Source organism: Pseudorasbora parva, chromosome 16, assembly GCF_024679245.1.
Source record: "Pseudorasbora parva isolate DD20220531a chromosome 16, ASM2467924v1, whole genome shotgun sequence".
NCBI classification, from domain to species: Eukaryota; Metazoa; Chordata; class Actinopteri; order Cypriniformes; family Gobionidae; genus Pseudorasbora; species Pseudorasbora parva.
In genome coordinates, this window is record NC_090187.1 from 37,339,743 (window position 1) to 37,358,661 (window position 18,919).

The following is an 18,919-nucleotide window of genomic DNA, read 5'->3' on the forward strand; positions in this document are numbered from 1 at the left end:
GCTATTTCAATGGGTCTTTTATTTTACTGGTGTTCAGCTGAAGAATTCGACTAAAGCAGGGTCCTCTTCCATCTTGATTTTTATTCTGTTGCCGGATGGAAACAATCTCAAGCTTCGGAGAAACATCAGCCTGTTTTCTCTCCATAAGGACCATTCAGTTAAGTTGAATTCAGCACTTTTTTGTTGCAGATCCTAATGATTTAAAACCAGTATGACATGACTTGACTTAGAACAGTATCTGATAGCTTCAGGTGCTTTGGCTGTAGTCAAGATTTTCTCTCCATAGCCTTGTATCTCATTCTGAGGTGTAACCGAATATTGTGAATAGTTAACCATAGTAAATCTTTGTAGCCTGTGCATGTTTTATTAGGTTTTCTCTTTCATTGATTTTGAACATTGATTAGATTAACGTTCACAGGTCAGCAGCGCCTATCTATTTATCAATCGGCTTGCAATGCCGATACCTTGATATTGTAGTAAAGCAGAGAAAGCCTGTTGAGATAGGCTTATTCGTTTGGGAGCTGATATGAAGTAGTTGACCTCTGCCATGTAAGGAGAAAGAAGTGGAAGCCAGGACAGGGAGGTATCAGTTTTACAGGCATGACATCACCCTCCCTCTGGTGCTGGCACTTTACAGTGAGGGAAAACATGACGCCACTCCCTTAGTAAAAGTCTAAGCAGTTAAAACGCAGCGTAGTACACAGGACAATACGATGTACATGTCACGATAAGAATGTTATGATATGGGTCAGTCTAGAAATACATCCTCTGGCTAATAATGGAATTGGTTGAATGTGCATATTTCTTGTTTTAATGTTAATTTTAGTGGAGTGTTTAAGTCAGAGAGGCTCGAAATTGAGGTCACACTATACATTGATTGATTTCGCCAAGTGCACTATGTCATGTCACTGTGTTCTTAAACTCTTTGGTTGTACTACAACCACAAGTGCATAAAGTTCTGCTTGTTGCCAGCTTTCTCTCTCTCTCTGCTGATCCAGGTGAAATAGTACTCGGGGCCTGGTATCTCAGCTGCTCCGTGGCCATACTTGGCCAGCATCTCTGACACCCGGGGTCTTATCTCTTGCACAGCCCCCCCTCACCGATTGACTGTCTGTCAGTGGCTTAGCTGCTAGCCTGCTTCAGAGCACACATGGGAAGAGAGCAAGGCCGTCACTAACCACCCAGTCAGGCCATAGGCTATCGGAGAACAGTTGGGCTGAAAAGATTCCTGGGAAAGCAAGCAGCAGGGCTTCTCTCTCACTAGCACAATGCCACACTACACCCCTTTGTCTCTCCAGCTTATTTTTAGAACCCTCTCTTTGTCTTTAGGCTAGATTTATTGGCTATGGAATCGGGACACGTCGCAGGTCAGATTCGAACCTGCATTTCCCTTCAACCAATATGCCACATCTCTGGCCCCTTCTCTCACTCGCTGTAGCACATGACATCAGCAGTATGTAAATCCTTTCAGATTCAGTGATGAATTTGTTTATCTGCCACACTCAGGAATAACAGTATCATATCACTAACCCAATATTTGCACTTTGTTTCTCTGCATATGTGAGAACTCATTAGAATAAGGCAACTGAAAGATTTGCCTTATCAAAAGAAATCATTATTTGTTATGCTACACAGACGAGATTTCCCACTAACCTAAAAGCAAACATACACAGACAATGCATATCTGTGCACTTCAAACATTAGTTTGTTGCGTAGAGTTAAGAAAGACTACATTTAGAAGTCCATTAGTTAAAGAGCAGCGTTTTCTAAAGAAGTGCCTCCATTGTACAGTACGTTGCATAAACATCAGTGCAGCTGCAAGCAGACGTTTATGTAAGAGCATATCTATATTTTAAAATTGTTTTTGTGCTGAATGGAGGAAGTAAAAATCATCACGGCAGCCTCTCTGGACCATGTATGCTAGCAACATTTTTTTCTCTCTTTTCTTGTCCGCTATTTTCTCAAACCATTTCTCATCAGGCGGTCTTTTACAGCAAAAAAAGAGTGGTTTGAACCTTCTGCAAAACTTATCAACAGACTTCGGCTAAATAACACTAAGTGGATTCTACTGTTTCAGCCCATAATGAAATTAAGAGAATAGTTTGACTTGCCAAATAGATGTTTTTTTGTGTGACAGGCTCTCAAAATTGTAGGGTACTCTGCAATAGCATTTTTCTTCAAGGGCCCCAGAGAAAGATACAGCTTATGGGTCGGATTGCCATCATGCCATTTTGAAAAATCACACAAGGGGAAGCATTTTTAACCCGAACAGCTTTTTGCTTCAGATTTCAAACAAATGACATGTTGCTTTGTTTTGCAATGTTTTTTCTTTTTTTGCTATGATGTCTGTATTTGTCTTTTGAGAGATTATTGTGCATGCGTCTTTCTATATATATATATATATATATATATATATATATATATATATATATATATATATCATTAGTTCACAACCTTTCCCAGTTTATGAGTCAATGGCATCCATGCTGCCCAGATTGCGTAAACCTTTTACATAATGGAGTATTGTAGAACAGTGGGACTGAAGAGGATTGAAATGTCATAGGGAAAGAGCATAGTATCAAATATTTATTGTAAGCCGTTCTAAAGTTTTCCCGTAAAAAGCTGAAGTATCTCACAGGTCAGTCAGAGGAAGGGATTGGATGTCTGCCGTGACAGCTGGAGTGCTAAAGAGAGGATTTTTTTGTTGTATTTGGGTGCAGAGATTAGTCATCGTAGATGGTTAGTCATTTACCGAGTTCTAGATTTGTTTTTAATATATTTTGTAGATTCGATATTTTTAGTACTGGTGCTTTAATTAGCATGCTCACAGCATGCCATGTCTCAGTTTTGGCAATTTGCACGGTAAAAAAACGCTTGGAAAAGTTGTGTCTTTAAATCCATCCCCTTTAAAGGCACAATATGTAAAACTTTTGGATCGAAATATTCATAAACCACTAGAACAATGTTTACTTGCATTGTCCCAAATGTTTTTAGAACAATGTTAAAAATCCAGAGAAATCAGCCATTTTACCACTGTAACGACTTGTGTCAGTGACATTATATCCACATTACCCTCGATTTCCAGTTTCACTTCTATAGAAACCATAGAAACACTAAATATCCTTTAATATACTTAGTTTTATTAGACAGATGGGTAACTGTTTGGATACCTTTAAGGACAGAAAGCTAATCATTGTTGTATAGCTCAACACGGTTAGTCTTATTGTTTGAATCACGTTTTCTTGATTTGCTGCTAGTAACACGAAGACAACACTATTTTGTGGCTAACATAGCAAAATGAAAAATAACTTTATTTGTAGTAATAAAAATACAAAATTTTCTCCACCGTACAATATATATAAAAATTATTTAGAAACACAAGTCATCCTGCTTTTATTTTATTCTAATATTAATATACAATGTGCAACAAGTGTCAAAAAGCAGCCACAGTGGAAATGCACAGAGTAACGTTATAACAACTTTCAACACACGTAAAAGTATTTTTAGTATGATTGTATTGACCACGTAAAACTGGTGCAATTTGTTGAGTTAAATTGAGACACTTAGATTCTGTTTCATTCCTTTGTGCTCCATTCAGCTGTTTTTAAATTCAACAATTTATCTTATGTTAATGCCTCCTAACAAACACATCTGATGCGGACCATCCTAATTATAGGATTTTCTTAGGATAGATGTTGTGGCAGTCCCCCAACTAGTAGATTTTGTAGTTTTGCAGATCCACAATAGAGAGGATTTCTAATGTGTGAAGGATCCATTGAAGGTTTGAATGTGGCTGTGATGTCCAAAAATATCGTCTATGTAGACAGCTCACAAGGTTTTGAAACAGTCACAACAGTATTGTGAATTTTCAGTGATATAGCTGTCTAGAGGATGTTACTGTGAGTTATGTGCTCATGTTATGCATTAATGCACGGCATCTTTAATACTCATGAGCCTCTGTTCCCTGAGGAGGAAAATCTGTTTATCATTTCTGAGCTGAGATCTGCGCAACATCAAAAGACCGCCATGCCAGTTAACACAGCTCGCAGGGTGGCTGTGGGCAAAACTGGGGGTGTTCTGAGGGTGGGCAGACACTTCTATGTACATTAGTGGGGGGATGTAATGAGTTCTATTTGGTGATGACTCTCTTTCTGTATGTGCTGATGAACAGTCATGCAAAGAGATCCAGGAAAACATGCCATCACTTCATACGAAGAATGGTTCCATGTAAACATCTCATCTAGAGATCACACGGACGTCTGTGTATATAGCGCTGTTAGTGTGTGAGAGTGGGTGAGAGAAAGAGAGAAAAGTCAGAATAAATCTTTGTATAAATCATACAATTGAAATGAATCACACTGAGTGTGTTTCATTTATCAAAAGATTCATAAAAAAACATGAAAGATCTGTGGAATCTGAAAGTTTTTGTGCCAAAGTTCATCCTGTGAACTGTTGCAATTTCAAAACCTATGACCATTTTTCATAAGTCAAAAATATGTAAAGTTTAATAACTACTCTTGAGGAACTCATCCATGTGGGGGGGGGGGGGGGGAATCCTATGCTGACTTTAATGTCAAGACATTCTTTCAGCGCACTGACATACTGTCATAATGCATTTTAGTGATGAAATTATTTTTAAGACAAGCTTACAAAAAGCGTTCTTTTTGATTCTTTCACTTTTGATGGAGATGTTGAGTGAGCTGGTGTAGATATGATGTCAAAGACGATCACACATCAGTCAAAGACCATGATATTTTGGTGGTAAGCTGTGCTTTAAGTTGCACACTAAAGACAACATGAAACTGCATTCACCACTCATTTTACTGTGATGACACTTTTCTGAGTGAAACATAATATTGGAAATCAATCTAATAAGGATGCATCAGAAAATTGGGCTTTCCAGAACTGAATACGAGTTTGCAATCACTTTTTATTCTTAAAATAATATTTTAAAAACATACTTGTTTTTGTAATTTAAGTACTTTCTCCAAATTTTACATTTCTTTTTTAAAAATTGAGAAATTATTTTTGTATGTGTGTGTGATTAATCTCATTCTGGTTCATTCAAAAAGGTCACATAATAGAAGCTAAATGTCTTGGTGTCATTACGGTGTTAAATAAATAAACTATCATTTCACTTTTTTAAAGTAAATAATAAAAAATAAAATAAAGGGAGGAGATGATGCGACTACATGTGATACAGAATAGCATGAAATGCCCTTTTATTAGAGAACTGCAGAACACAGTGTAAAAACGAAATAATTTCCTTAATGTATATATCATAAAATGTCAAAGTCTGCAAATACAGTCATGAAGCACAATTGCTAGTCATCCTCTAACTGTTACGGTGTTCATTACAAAACCGTCATGAAGAAGCATGTGTGCAGGTGGGAGGACCGTTTTCTCTTTGCCTCCACCTTGAATGAATGAGAACCTTTTTCACAAATTTTGCATACTGTAAGCACATGTAAATAAAACTTTTTGAAAATCAATATTGCTATTTATATATTTATATAGCCTAATAAAACACAAATTTAACATTTTTGTAAAAAATTTGTATACCTTCAGGTCAGACCATTTTTTCTTTCATTCTGCAAATGTCCGTTCTGTCCCACTGACACAATTGATGGCAGAAGCAGTACTTTGCCACTCGCATTGCTTCTTTTTATTAGTGACCCCACTGCTGGGACCACCAAATAACACAGTTTCCAGAGCCTCCACCTCCGCTTCAAGTGTTTTAATCCTCTTTCTTCTCACCTGTCGCCATTATTCAAAGTAAAAGAAATACACATTTTCACTTGGATTAATGAATTGGTGGGTGGAATGCCAGTTTTCCAGGTATATATGGGGTTCCACTCTCATTTGCATGCCGATCAGCTTTCATGATGTGCTTTGCATTTGCTATTTATGGTTAAAAATGGGCGTGTACAGGGCGAGATATGAGGCTGGTTCAGGTACGCACATCTGCGGGTAATGTGTGATTTCTAATGGGAACATTGCTTACAGGTGTGCGCACGCAAGGTTTTATAAATCGGAATATTTTTTGGTGTATGCAATTTTTGGCCTTTGGGCGCATGTAAACTTTTAGTAGGGATGCTATGCAAAGTTTTACAAATGAGGCCCCTGGACTGGCTAGGAGTTCCATCAGTTTTATTAAAGACTCCAAAATCCCAGATTTCGGTCACAATTAGTTGCAAACGTTCACCCACCCAGCACAGTAGTCTTCCCACATGAAATGGATCTAACTGTTCAGAGAGGGTCATCGCTTTATCCTTGAGAAACTGAGAATCCATTCATCGGCTCGGCTTGGAAACCTGACTGACGCAAATGGATCACTGGGAATATGAGTGTCCCAGCAGTAATTATGTTACAACGCTGCTACCGCACACGACCAGAGGGGTGGAGGGGGGGTCGGTGGTGAAGAGAATAGTGATACTTCTCTTGTTTCATTACAAGGTTTTTTTTTCCCTCTTTTGTCCTTTTCTTATTGCCTGTCATACACACACACACACACACACACACACACACACACACACACACACACACACACACACACACACACACACACACACACACACACACACACACACACACACACACACACACACACACACACACACAGTGCACAACGAGTGCCTGCTTTAAATCAGTCATGACATTTACCATGTGCTGAAGAGTCAACTTCACCGTAGCACATCACACCTAACGATTTTGCAATCAAAGGCTAGTTTTAAGTGAGGCTAGTTGCACTTTTTCTTGTTGCTCTTTTCTGCTCATGACTTTCTACTTTTTTAGATGTCTTTGTCATTTAAAAAAATAAATAAAACATTTAGCAAAAGCTAAAAGAAAATGATATAATGGATGATCAAGGAGGGGACAGTGGTGGGAACAAGAGCCATATTGAAGTTTTCTCCATGGCTTTTTCCGCACGGCCCCTAAGGCATCTTCTCAGTCAAAGTCACCTTGTGTAGTCCGCCCTTCTCCCAGCTCTCGACCTTGCTTAAATCCTTGATTGATTGTGGGTACGTCTAGTGTGCGCTCTGTATTCTTTCACTGTGAATGTATTATATCTTTATTGCTTTTATAATTTGAAGTCATAGACATCCTATTCGTGACAATAGGATGGTTTCTAGTGTCATTTTAGACATAATATAGTGTATTATTTTGTATATTGGAATATCTAGGGTGGACAAATTGTGTGGGAATCACTAAAATGTGAATAACATTTCCAAAATGCATATAAAAACTTAACTTAATGGAGGTTATCCATCCATCCATCCATCCATCCATCCATCCATCCATCCATCCATCCATCCATCCATCCATCCATCCATCCATCCATCCATCCATCCATCCATCCATCCATCCATCCATCCATCCATCCATCCATCCATCCACCCACCCATCCATCCATCCACCCACCCATCCATCCATCAATAAATTAATTGTTTTATATATTAACTTTTTTTTAATGAACTATAAATGAAGCATTTGATTACATTTAATAAAAGAACCACAATTGTATAACGCCAGTGGTTATTTATATTTTGCTGCTTTAATTGCAAAGTCTGTAGTACATTGTGATGCATTAAAGCCACACATTCAGATTGAAACAGATTAAGTAAATTTAAAGCAGACAAAGCTTCAAAATCCAGAACTCATTCAGTTTATAATAATTTAAAAATAATTGCTGCTTTGAGATTGGATGACAGTGGATGACAGTGGGTGTGTTTACATGCACGTTCTTAAGCCATTTATGCCTAATAAGCCGACAATGAACGTGGTCGTGTAAACGCGGTAACCCGTTTTCTTTTATCGCAGTAAGGTCATAAACGGCGTAAGCATAAACCGGTCGGGACCGATAGTTTTTTTTTTTGCCTCTTACCCCGAGTTCGCACTGCATATAAACGCATTAACCTGCTTTCTGTCGGCTTATTGAAGCACTCTTAAAAATGCTGAGTTAAAAACAACCCAAGTTGGGTTTAAAATGGTCAAACCCAGAAATTGGGTTGTTTGAATGGGTCCATTTACTAGGGTTCAAACAACCCAATTTCTGGGTTTGTCCATTTCCAACCTAACTTGGGTTGTCTTTAACCCAGCATTTTTTTTAGAGTGAGTGTGCATAGGTGACAAAAACCCAAACTAAGAGCAGATTTAAATGCATCCAGACATAGCGAGCTTGCGTTTTGCATGACATAAGGACATATATCACAAACGCAGAGACCCAGAACAAAGATGTGTTCTTCTCATTTCATGCAGCATAAGTAGAAGAGGTTCAGTCAAAATGCATTTGAAAATTTCAGAGTCCGATACGGACATTTTTATTTTTTGACGTCACTACAAGGAAATAACCCGTTTATTAATAAAGTCATGTAAACACAGTTTACTTGCATTGTCAGTTTACTGGTTTGCATGTAAACGGGAAAAACTGATTATTTCAATAAGCTGATTTTTTTTTGAGTTATCAGCTTACTGGTGTGCATGTAAGTGCACATACATGTGAAGGAAAAATGTAAGAACGTATATACAAAAAACAAACAACAGATTAATCATGCATTTTGTGAAGTTTTCTCTCGTGGGGCCATACCTGCTATTATTACTCTAGCCTGGGAGAGTTTGGATGTGGTGATGGCAGGATTTTGGAGGTGAAAAGTGGCTTTCTTTTCCTCACCTCCCCGCCTCTGACATCAAGCTCTCGCCTGTGATAGTTATAGATGAGCAGTACGGAAGATTGTCTCAGATGGCATTGATCCGGACAGGGAATATAGCATGGTCAGAGGAGAGTCGTTGAATGGAGCATGCAGTCATTAGCAGAGATTAACCACCCAATGTCTGCCTGCTCAGCAGTGTCAGAGAGCTACCCATCAAACAAACAGTGTATAAACATCTATATCACACACACTCAAGCTCTTGGTATCTCAGAGTATAATACATAGATAATGAGAGATCAGAGAGATGAGATGCAAAGCAAATATAGACTGGGTAAACATCGGCAGAAGGTTTAAATGAGGGTTTTGATATCCAGTTGTGTAAGTTTATACGTGTTATTTTTTTGGGAATGTCTTTTTTGGGGGTTACAAGCCTTTGATTCTCAGAATTGTGCTTTTTGTATGTGTCAGGCAAGGACAGACACAGTCTTCAGTCACTTATGTAGTATCCGTGAGCTCTAGGGACATGTTTTAAGATCATATTTCATAAATAGTATAGTATAAAGTCCCCTTTAGGGAAATATTCACCTAGCTTGTCTGTCTTTGTGTGTGAAATGAAACTTGTTTATTTTAAGTCACATCCTTCCTTTTTTGTGATGTAAGTGGCAAGTTTCCAGATTTAAGCATTTGAATGATGAGTATTTATAGAATTAGGCACATGTTTAAGAACAAATATGGTTCTTAACTGATATAGGGTTTAGCATGTAGATGGGGCCTACTAGTTGTCGTTGTGCTAGTATAAATCAAAAAATATGTCAGATTAATCACATAGCACCTAAATTAGTCCTATTTCGAGGGTGAGAGAGATTTTCTATAGAATTATGTAGTTTTACTCCTCAAGCATTATCTACACACCCTGCCCTATTCTTTAATTCTCTCTTATTATATTTTGCATATTGAAGTGCTGAAATATAAATCTCAAGTTCACGCCTGCGTAAGATTTCTCATATTTCAGTCTCCGCTCCAGGGCTCTTTTTTGTTGACATGTACATATGTACCATTTTCCTGAAACAGCGCTCATATCCCGATCTTCTCAACTTGTGAAGAATGTATTTCGAACTCATTTGTCCTGCCGCGTAACCACCTTAAGCCATGTTTTAAAAAAGGAAGTTAACATGGTGTGAAAAGTTTGTCATGAGTGAGCGCGTGCAACATTATTCCATCTGGGCTCGCACACGCTCCTTCTCCGAGCCTCATTTTCACTCATTTCTTCACGCACACCCCTTTGCTGGATCTTATTAATTATATCTCATTAGTTGCCTTGGAAACAGAGGTGAGGGAATGTGGAGAGAGGAAACTGAGAGACTTAACAAGGGAAAGAATGAGAGGATGAGAGCCAGAGAGAAAGGAAGCAAAAGCAGAAAGGAAGCAAGACAGCAGGAAAAAAAAAAGTGTGAGGTGGAAGAGAGGAAAATGGCATTGTCAGATTAGCATCGGGAGACATTAACAACGACGAAGCTGCCGGGTCCGGACTCTTTACCCTGAGCTGCTGGAGAGGAAGATAAGCACACGCTCACAAAGGCAGACACCAGCACGCCTCCTTCCCATCCAGGCCAGGGCCGCCACATCTGCAGGTACACCTCTCAGAAGCCAGAGAACAAAAGCCCAGGCTCTACACCCCCCCCCCCCCAATCCCCCCCCCCCCCCCCTTTGTGTTTTTATGTCAATGTGTCGCTACAAATGAACCTTAAAGTTTTCCAGTCAGACCCGCAACTGCAACACCACATTACATGGAGAAAAATCGCTCCCTTTGTGTTTGTAATGCGCTGAGTGTTTGTGGTTGACGGCCTGGTCATTTGTATTTCAAAGTTCTACACGTTCTTCAGCGGATTTGTCCCGTTTTACGGCTTCGTCCTTCTTTGGTGTGCTATCGAATGGTGATTCATAGTTATGTAAGCTGGGGAGGTTTGAGCTTCTTATCAGCGGAGGCCAAAAAAAGGGAAGCCTGGTGCTGCTTGTTTAAAAAAAACACAACGAATGGAAAGAATAGAAAGTGAGCGAGAGCTTGGAAGTGCATGCTGGAGTCGCCTGCGAAATGGCCATGGTTGTAAACATAATAAACATGCTGGGAGAATACACAGGAGATGGACTTGTGTAGTTGTTTAGTCTCCAACAGACAGGAAGATAACAAGGGGAAGGATCAGAGCAGATGCTTGTCCCAATGGCTCTCTCTCTCTCTCTCTCTCTCTCTCTCTCTCTCTTTCTCTCTCTCTCTCTCTCTCTCTCTCTCTCTCTCTCTCTCTCTCTCTCTCTCTCTCTCTCTCTCTCTCTCTCTCTCTCTCTCTCTCTCTCTCTCTCTCTCTCTCTCTCTCTCTCTCTCTCTCTCTCTCTCTGTCTGTCTCTGTCTCTGTCTCCAGCTTTCTCTTTCCCACCCTGTTTCTCTTATGTCTCTGGCTGGCTGCTATTGGTCATCTGAAGGGGTTTGAAAAACAGGAAGTTGAGGAGCAGGATGTAGGGAGTGCGCTCTGCCCACAGCTTGTTCTGGGACGTTGAGCTTTCAGCCTGGCTGCGCACAGGAAACACTGTCATAGTGGTGCCCGAGATTTTGGACACTGCCTGAAGTCTGAAATGTAGTGCCCCTCTCTAGTTTTCCCAAGCGCTGTCATTAGGTTTCACTTTACACCATCATCACCATCTTTGAAGTAAGGTATGGAAGATTTGTTTTATTTTTATGTTTAATTTATATTGACAGATTGTGTGTGTTAATTCAGTGCACCACTAACTTAAAAAAAATGCATTTATATGAGCAATTAGATTGCTATACTTTGTATATTTAATATATACTATATATAGTGTGTGTGTATTTGTGTCCTTTCTTGGTTATCTAGTGACTATTTTCTTTTAATTTTTAATAACCAAAAGATCAAATTTAAGAATTGAAACTTGGACTATAAATATGGATGTCACATTTGAAGCCATTATGAAATAGTCAGTAAATGATAGTTAATTAATTAATTCTACTGTAGCTTTAGCTATTAATTTCAGTAATTGAGAAAAAACACGCATGATTCATTTTTGTGTCAGAATTACATTTTTTATTGTTTTTTAAAGTTAAACATTTTAAAAGTAAAACACTTTCACACTTGTTGAGCCCTGTATAAATATATAGCGCGTAGAAGTTTCTTTGTAGTCCATGCATGTGGTCATTTATATTCTTGATATGTTTTCAATACAGTTGAGGAAACCCCAGTTTTATACAGTTAAGGGATTAGAGGAACACTCTCCAAAATGACAGGTTTGTGTAAAAAGGAGGTAGTAAAGGTTTAGCGGGCAGATGAGGGAGCGCGGTGTGCAAGTGTGTGTATGTGTGCGGTAATTACAGTGGGAGTAGGGCATGTTTTATTGAGTGTGAAAAGGCCTGACCCCAGTACCAGCCCTCCCACTCTCACATTGGCACGTTCCGAAGGGAGGGAGCGCGAGAGGCCTATCACTAACACACGGCTTGTTTTTCTCACACACGCTCACGCCCACTCGCACATGCACGCACCGCGCAATCATTTACATTTATATAGACCCTCTCATCATGGGATCATCTCAGTTACAATACACAATCCTCCCAGGCAGTGTGAAGGACATGGGAGTTAACTTGTTTATAAGACAAGGGAGTGTCAGCATGTCAGGTGGGGCCTCCCTCCTCTTCACATCTTGAGGTGTGTGAGATAAATGCATGTTTCATATTTTAAATGGAAACCAAATATATATTACATTACACAAGAGAAGTTTTCTCTCTCTCTTATCTGTGTGTGTGTGTGTGTGTGAGTGTGCTTTCCCCCCGTATATGCACCTGTGTTCGGCTGTGTGTGAGTGAACGACCTCTGTGCAGCGAGGTCAGGGTCAGCGCAGTGAGCACATGGACATGTCTCACTAGAGATCGGCTTTGCTGTGCACATTCTGTGGGTCATGTACTCCTATTGATTTTCATGTCAGGCCCCGGCAGTTGCTCCTATAGAGACATATTCCCTGCTTATCGATCATAGTGACTGCAAATGTTTGGTAAGCAGCTTTCAAAAATGCTGGACTGGTTTAAATCAAAGATAAACTTTTGACCAGGTGCACTGCATCAAGGGAGTACATTTTTGTGCGTGAATACATTATTTCATGTCTTATTCAAGAACTGTATTGTTGCCACAAATTACATCACACATCAGTTATCTTAATGTTCACTTGGTTTTACATTCTCTGATGTTCATTTTTGGCTTGATAGCGTGCAGTGAAAGAGTGTGTAATATTCAGAGAGCTGATGTAATCGGCAGTGGTTTTGGGCTGCTGGCTCTGCTGCCCATGTCTGGAGCGCTGGAGTGATCCAACAGGCTCTTAGTGGATCCCACCCACAGCCAGAAAGCCCCACTGCATCCACCCTACTTTCCTATAAACCCAGCTCAAAGAGATCGCATTTTTTGCGTATAGCATTTTTTGCTTTTGAATTCACCTATAAGGGCACTATGTCTTGCCCTGAGATAAATTTGCTAATAATTATACACTTTTATAGAGCAAAAGATTCTGTCATGTGCTTCATGTATCGTTTTCCATTATGGCATAATTTTATGGATGTAGTTTTTTTTAATTTATTTTTAATTTAAATACATGTTTTGAATTAATCAGCTCATACTTTAAATATACTTTATCACTAGAAAAAATCATTTCAATCATTTAAGATATTTCTCCTATATAGAATTTTTTTTTTTTGTGAACCACACTGACCCTTTTAACAAATAGTTAAAGGCAAACAAATATATTTTATATATATTATATTTGATATTAAAGCTCTGGCCAGTTCTGATAAGATGATATTAAACTGCTAATTTATATATATTATATATTATATTAATATATATAATATATAAAATATGACATGCATCACTTTATTCTAAAAATATATATTTTTTGTGCATTTATGTCATGGTGCAACTGTCTGAACAAATGAACAGATTAGAAAACTATTAAAAATGTTGTCTTAATAATAAAGAAATGTAAAAGAAAATACTATGATATCAGTTTAGTTTTGAAACCTTATTTATAAAAACAGTTTATAAATATCATTAGTTTTAAAACTGTTGAGATAATTGAAAAACTTGTGTCCAGCAATTTGTATATTTTCAAATGTCAGAGTGGAACAACTGCAATAATGGGTCTTTTATTATGAACTGACAAGGTAATAACAGTAAACATGATAATGCATCATCCAGATTCTTGCGGCAGAGTGAAACGATTTTGTAGACGTCTCTCAAATACTGGTAAAAATAGCTTATTTTAAGTATGTGTAGGTTGGTTCCGTTTCCATGTCAGGTGGTACAACTACAGTATATACATACACTATTTTTTTAAACACACTTTTTGAAGCTATATTTGTCAATGGCAATGGCAAATTTTTAACAAATCTCAAAATGATTATCCATTTTCCACAGTATAATTTAGTGATGAAAAAAAGTTTGTTTTTTTTATACGAATTTATAAATGAATATACTTTATTTATTGATTTATTTATTCATTCATTCAGGCAATCCACAATTATAAAAAATGGATAATCATTTTGAGATTTGTTAACAATTAGCCTGCAGTGTACTTTAAGAAATTATTTGTGTGCTTTTCTGTGGAACACGAATGAAAAAAAAAAAAAAAAAAAATATATATATATATATATATATATATATATATATATATATATATATATATATATATATATATATATATATATATATAAAATTCAAACAACACTGGACTATATATATATATATATATATATATATATATATATATATATATATATATATATATAGTCCGGTGTTGTTTGAGCCCCAACATAATTATTTTTTGTGTCTGTGTGTTCTACAAATGAAAGGAAGTCATGCAGGGTGAGTGAGTAAATGATGAAAGACATTTTTTTGGGAAACTTGCTCTTTGTGATTTGAGAGATAAACAGGTTTTTCTGGCTGTTGGGAGAAAAGGGGCTTGAACACAAGACTCGACTTGAGCTGTAATACAGGCACTTGGACCTGAATAATTATAGAGAAAAAAGGTGAAGTGAAGGAAGAGAAGGTATGCCAGAAGCGTTGTCCCTGGAATGAGGTTTAAGCAGTCATTTATATATCATTAGCATTGTGATTGACAGCATTAAATCATCATGCTCTTGGCACTCCATAAAGACCGCAAAGAAACTCCCTTTTGTCAAGAAAGCTAGATTCTGTCACGAAGAGCTGCTTAGAGGTGAGATTACTCACACGTGCACATTATGCCAGTTCACTGTGAATGTGTAAAACAAACATTGTTTCTATCAGATACGCTCACATAGCTCCTTTCAGTTAAATATGACTGTAGCAGATAAGCTATGTGCAATATATCATCAACACTGTCAGTACAGTGAGATAATTGGAGAACAAGTGTTTATAATGAACTAGAATGCACCAGACATTCATCAACGTTGCGTTTTTCAGCATCCTGACAATTTCCATCAGTGAATTATTCCCTTTTTAACATTAACATCTTAACCATTCTGACCTTGACTGCAAAACGAATTCTATATGTGGCACATTCTGCACTGAATCAGCACTCTTTTGAATTTGCCTATATGTATGTACTGTATAGAGTATTTTTATATCACATTAACAGTATGTGTTAAGATTTATATAAATAATGTGTTGATGATATATATATATATATATATATATATATATATATATATATATATATATATATATATATATATATATATATATATATATATATATATATCATCAACACATTCAAAAAAGTAAATGAACAGAAGTAAATGAACATTTTTAATGTAACTAAATATTATTTCTTTCTGTTTAACAAAGAATACTGAAGAGAAGTTACATGGTTTCCACTAATGATGTGCCTTGAGCTCCAGATCATCATATTACAATGATTCCTGAATGATCATGTGACACTGAAGACTGGAGTAATGATGCTGAAAATTCAGCTTTCCCATCACAGGAATAAATGACATTTAAAAGTACATTGCAATATAGAAACATATCAAATTTTAAATTGTAACAATATTTCAAAACCCCAAATTTGTGTGTGGTAGTATCTATAAAGTCACTAGCCATCTTCTTTTTTTATGGACTATTACAGTATTTGTTCAAATTGATTTATCCATGCACGTCATTTTTGCATGGCATTGACAACAATCCAATCAATTCCAGATGGACAAAAGTCCCAGTCCTTTCCATTCCTGTCACAATAGGGCAGAAAAGGCAGTCACAACTTCTTGCTGTTTCTTGCTGACTTTAACTTTTTTTGTTCATCTGTCTATAATTTTATATATTGTAATGAATTCTATAATTGTAAGTGTTTTATCATTTTTCTGAACAAATCTTTAGGCTCATGGACAGCCTGAGTTAAAACAGTCCTTGTGAAACAGGGCCAAATGACATCCTTTCTTCTGTATCTCTGTACAAGACACTACCACTCCACCAGTGTGCCAGATCGTCTCAGGGAAATAAACAGAGACTCGCGATCAACAAAACAACACTCATGCCATAATAGAGTCCCGCTCTGGCTTGTGCGATACAAGTCATTCAGAGCTTCACCCAGCCTGCCTGCGCTGCAGGACCGTAGCTTGTCTATGTCTGTTAAGTTGACAGAAATGTCATGACACAATGCATTATGCTTCTGGACCCACAGTCTCCGAGACGGGCATGACAGCTCACAAATACGATTTAGAGCAACAAGCTTGGATACATGTAATTATGTTTTGCCGTGTTTGGATAAGCAGAACAGCATTGTTATGTGCACACAAACGCATATAAAGCCTTCAACTTCAACCATGTAAATTTTCAATCAAGGAGCTTGTAAGCTTCGAATGGTTAATCCAAATGTTTTCTTTTTGGTTTGACTGATTAAAAAGGGAACAAATAAGAAACCTTTGGGTTTTAATCTCTTGAGTTTGAAATTGTTCATCGGCAGTGAATAGAACATGATTTTAGAGCACATGCATTTTCCGGGCACATTGTAAATGAATAATCCCTCTGTCGATCCAGATTTTTGAGCACTCCGCATAGTTTCAGAATTCAGCCCAATGCAGATCACCCCGCAAAACTCCAATTGTTGTAGGTTTTCTAAACGCATTTCCATGACGAGGGTATGAAAAAGACAATATGCACATGTCGTGAGGGCATGCGTCGAAGGAAGAGCCGAGCGTTTTTCCTTCCTGCTGGGGGACATGGTGACTGAGAAAGAACAGTGTTGGTCTCACAGCCCTGGCGTGATGCGGTATAGGGAAATGTCTGATTTTGCCTGCCTGTTGTCAGAGTTTCCTTCTGTGGACAGACAGCGTGATCTCACTCCTAATAGAGACCTGCAGACACCTAAACACCCGTTTCTGTTCAGCCAGTAATTATAGTGTTTATTTCCTGTGGGTCACTCGCAGCCTCCTGGTCATCAACTTCCACATCTTTTTGCTGGCATTGTATGGCTACAAAGCATGCCGTGGTCTTTCTGCCTCTCTGGAGGAGAGAGTTTCTGCCCTCCCTCAGCGTCTCTCAGATGTGAGATGTGGTTGCATAGGCATTTTCTATTTACGTGTTCATCTGTGTCTATGCTGGACGGAGATGATGAATGCTTCCTCTGAGAGGTAGCCGGCTCTTTGTGGGCAGGTTAGCAAGGGGAGGCAGGGACAGAAGACGGAGCGGGGGCGACTTGTAGGCTCCCCGGGGGCAAACTGTGCTCTGAACCTTCTTGACTTGGTTTCCACGCTCTCTCTCACGTGTGAATTGCCTCATCTGGCCCAGAGGATTTAAACTAATGTCAGCCTGAGACTGGGTGCACTCTTAATCATCTTAGAAGTGAGAGCTGGCAGCAGCCGGGGTTATGAGAGGGAGAATGAGGCCTGCTTGCTGTCTCCTGAGACGCTGTGCAGAGGCAGGGTGTGTGTGCTTGTGTCCTACGTTTTGTCAGAGAGATATGTGGGAAGGAGGGAAACGAGCAAAGAAAACAGGACGAGATGACCAAAGAGACATTATGCACCGTGTGCATTCTGAAACCAGACAGATGACTTTATGACCCGCTTATTGGTGTCATATTGGCTTATCTGCTAAGGCTTGCTTCTCTTTAAGCCTGAAGTCAGCAGGAAGCATACACATGCTTTTCGTCTTTACTTATTAGCCTGCTTACTTTCGTTCTGTTAACTGTCTGTCACATAGTTGTCAATCATTGTTAAATTGCTATGTAACTGATGGGATGCCATTATGATATTTAGTAAAGCTTGTTTTAGGGCGTCTACTCACTAGAGAAAGCTCTGATGGAGCGCTTGACAGATAGGATTGCGAAGACGTTTTATGGAGATGGTATGCAAAGAAAAACATTCGAGTTTAGAATAAAGGGATATTAAAATTCTAGCCAGTGCCAATAATCTGTTATTTTCTTGTAATGGCTGATAACAGATAAAAGTATATTAAAATTATATTATACTTTGTCTGAAGAAACAAAAAGCAACACACAAAAAAGTAAAATCATTTAATGCTACAAGTGAATTTAGGCATAACAGCATGATAATGTTTTAGGATTACATTGTATTCATTATAATATAATTCATATATTTTATCCTTAGGATTGTTAAAGATTAGCTCAAAGTTAGATGTCAACATAGGTAATAGAAATGTAAAACTAGTGGTAATGAGCACTAAAATACATAAACATTATTCAGTGTTTTCATTTTTATAATACATGGCATGTGAGTGGGCTGATCTCCAGCTGTTGAAGAAAAGCAGGTGTAAAGATAAGAAATCATCGTGCGTCTCAGTTTTATATCCTTCCTGCATGTATCAGGCAGTGGAACATAGTACATTCAGCCACTTTCATCTGCATCAGACCTACACTTTTGAGTTTTCACATTATAACAAGTTTTCTCTCTTTTTTGTCTCCCTTCCTGTCTCTGTGATTCTTTCTTCTTTCTTTTTCTTTTTCTCTTTCCTTTCTCATTCTGTTTCACAGATCGTAGTGTGGAGACCTCAGGAAAAAGACTCAGACAGAAAGAGAGTGAAAGAGAAAGACTCGAGAAGAAAGAGTGGAGTACAATGTGCTAGGGGAGTGAAGGCAGACAAATTTGTGTTTTTCTGATATTCTCGGGGTGTCAGAGAGACCAAGCAGGACGCCAAGATGGGACGGAAGAAGATACAGATCACACGGATCATGGATGAGAGGAACCGACAGGTAAGTAGTTGTTATGCGCATCATCTTTATTATGTATG

At 38.2% G+C, this 18,919-nt stretch overlaps 1 protein-coding gene across 13 annotated transcripts in view; it reads left to right on the forward strand.

The window, feature by feature from the left end:
- mef2aa (myocyte enhancer factor 2aa) overlaps window positions 1-18,919 on the forward strand; it is a 97,172-nt gene that overhangs the window by 13,529 nt on the left and 64,724 nt on the right. For 12 of the 13 annotated variants that reach the window (XM_067418906.1, XM_067418905.1, XM_067418907.1 and 9 more), the window contains one exon: window positions 18,663-18,881. In XM_067418906.1, the coding sequence (XP_067275007.1) occupies window positions 18,828-18,881 (54 nt within the window). In that variant the 5' untranslated portion in view covers window positions 18,663-18,827. Of the gene's footprint in view, window positions 1-11,205; window positions 11,356-18,662; window positions 18,882-18,919 lie in introns of those variants that run through there. The other variant, XM_067418908.1, reaches the window with a different exon arrangement.